General features: G+C 41.3%; 1 protein-coding gene across 1 annotated transcript in view; it reads right to left on the minus strand.

Moving 5' to 3' along the window:
- Nucleotides 1-2500, minus strand: part of cmasa (cytidine monophosphate N-acetylneuraminic acid synthetase a) — a 15075-nt gene that overhangs the window by 10820 nt on the left and 1755 nt on the right. The window contains exon 3 of the mRNA XM_080421529.1: nucleotides 124-266. Within this exon, the coding sequence (XP_080277655.1) occupies nucleotides 124-266 (143 nt within the window). The remainder of the gene's footprint in view (nucleotides 1-123; nucleotides 267-2500) is intronic.

Here is a 2500-nt window from a genome sequence, read left to right on the forward strand (position 1 = left end):
TGTGTGTGTGTGTGTGTGTGTGTGTGTGTGTGTGTGTGTGTGTGTGTGTGTGTGTGTGTGTGTGTGTGTGTGTGTGTGTGTGTGTGCGCGTGTGTGAGTGAGTGAGTGAGCGTGTGCACATACCTGGATTGAGCCTGACAAACTCCTGAATGGTCTCCAGTGAACTGGAGGAATCTCTGGACACTCCAGGGCTCCTACGGTGAACCTTGGCCCCCCAGGCTTTGGCTACCTTCTCTATCTCATCATGGTCCGTTGACACCCACACACTAGGAAAAGACACATTATTTTTAATGAATTAATTTCTAGCAATGCAATTAAGTAGGAGCACGTTAAAGTTAGGAAAGCGTTCATTTGTGGGTCCAGTAATGATGCAGTGATTATGAGAGAAGGTTAAAACATCCGCACACTGGTTTAAAGCTCCAAAACACCTTTATTAATGGCGTAACGACGGTAACGTTTCAACCTAAACATTATCTATTTTGTGTGGGGGTGACAATGTTTATACTTTACATTCACAAAATATTGACAAATACTTTATGTATCAGTAATACATGCATTACCTACATTGGTAAAGGCAAATAATAAAGCAACTTGGAGAGTCTGGAAAGTTCATACATTTGTTTTGTTACTGTAAAGCAGCATTTATGACCAGTAAAAGACAACGTGATTCTCAATCTCTTCAATTTGAAGGACCCCCCCTTTGATATGCATTAAGCCACAGACCCCCATTTGATACCATTCTCGTCTCTGGCACCCCAATCTACAGAGTAAAATGATCCTCAGTGTTAATTTAACTGTGAGACTGTACAAAATGGAACCAAATGGACCAATATAGTCCAATTTATACCGTACACTCTCAGAGTTACAGACCTGTAAGGGACCATTCCTAACAATCAATAACTTAGCTATGGGACCACCTGGAACCCCCTCTGGACCCCTGGGGTTCCCCGGCCCCATTTTGAGAACCACTGCTCTGTGGGACTTCATCCAAAAGTCACACCTAAACCTAGTCTTGCGTAGCCAGACAACTATTTCACCATCTCCGAATGCTATATAGAGTCTGGAACTACACCTGCCGAAATCCAAGAGAGGAAGCTTGCACTTCCGTTCACGAAAATAAAATTTAAAATATCTTTACATTTTATTATTTAATTTCCATTTCTGCTTAGCATCAAGCTATATATGCTTAGATGATTTTGATTTATATTAGGATACATTTGCACGACTGTAGAGACGAAACGGAAGTGGGAAGGAGGCTTCACATTCGCTTTATATTTTAATCATGATCACAGCTTCTGAGTCCCAGACTGTATGACCGGAAACATTTGAAAATTGTGTGAGGCAACAGTCTGGCCATGCCAGACTACACCTAACCTAACCACATATTTAATAGACCACTTCCTGGAATCCAAAATAGGGTGTGGGTTTATTGAGCCAATAACAGCATGTACATGTTTTAGATAAGATTCCATGTGGGCATCGTTGGGCTTTAAAAGTAACCCCCTCACACCTCACAAACTTACAATGCAGTCAATAATGTAATTATATGCAGTGGTGGTGTTAAGTAACTAAGTACATTTACTGAAGTACTGTACTTAAGTACGATTTTGAGGTATGTTTTACTTTACTGGAGTATTTCTAAATTTCAATACTTTTACTTCTACCCCACTACATCTCGGAGGCAAACATTGTACTTTTACTCCACTACAAATATTTGCAAACGTATAGTTACTAGTTACTTTGCAGATATAAATTATTTTATTATATTACAAAACATACATTAATCACTTCAGCCCTATTTAATACATAGGTGGCTATTTGAAAACAGCCGATCTACAAGCTCACAACGCCGCAACGCCTGGTATTGTGAGCTTGTGTAGATCTGCCATTTTCAAACATTATAGTACTTTTACTTTTGGCACTTTAAGTATATTTTGATGCCAACACTTTTTGTACTTTCACTCAATGAACACAGGCAGGCCTTTTACTTGCAACAGAGTATTTTGATATTGTGGTATTGCTACTTTTAACTTATGTAAAATACCTGAGTACTTCTTCCACCACTCACACACTGATGTAATCCAGTAATCCAGTCGTCACTAACCTGCAGTGGTGGAAAAAGTACTCAAATTCTTTACTTAAGTAAAAGTACCAATACTGCAAAATAAAAATACTCTGTTGGGCGCGCTCCCACCAAGAGTTGGCTGGCCGCTGTTAAACGCAGGTTGTGCGCGGTCACAGTTTTTTGCAGCCAGCAGATTAAAAAAAACGCTGTGACGCACCTGTCACTCACACTCAAGATCGTCCCCGCAGCCCGCACGGCCTGCTGCCTTGAGCACCATGTTGCTTCCTGAATCTTGGGACGGTCCGCCTTCAACTCACCCGATTGGACAGAGGGAGAAAATCAGCGCCTGCCTCCAGCAGTTTTATGCTTAGTCGCGGAGAGCAGATAAACGCAAGGTCTGCGCGACAAGCGGAAAAATCTGCTCTTGCGTGAATC

This window comes from Gymnoscopelus braueri, assembly GCF_963280865.1.
Source record: "Gymnoscopelus braueri genome assembly, chromosome: 23".
NCBI lineage: Eukaryota > Metazoa > Chordata > Actinopteri > Myctophiformes > Myctophidae > Gymnoscopelus > Gymnoscopelus braueri.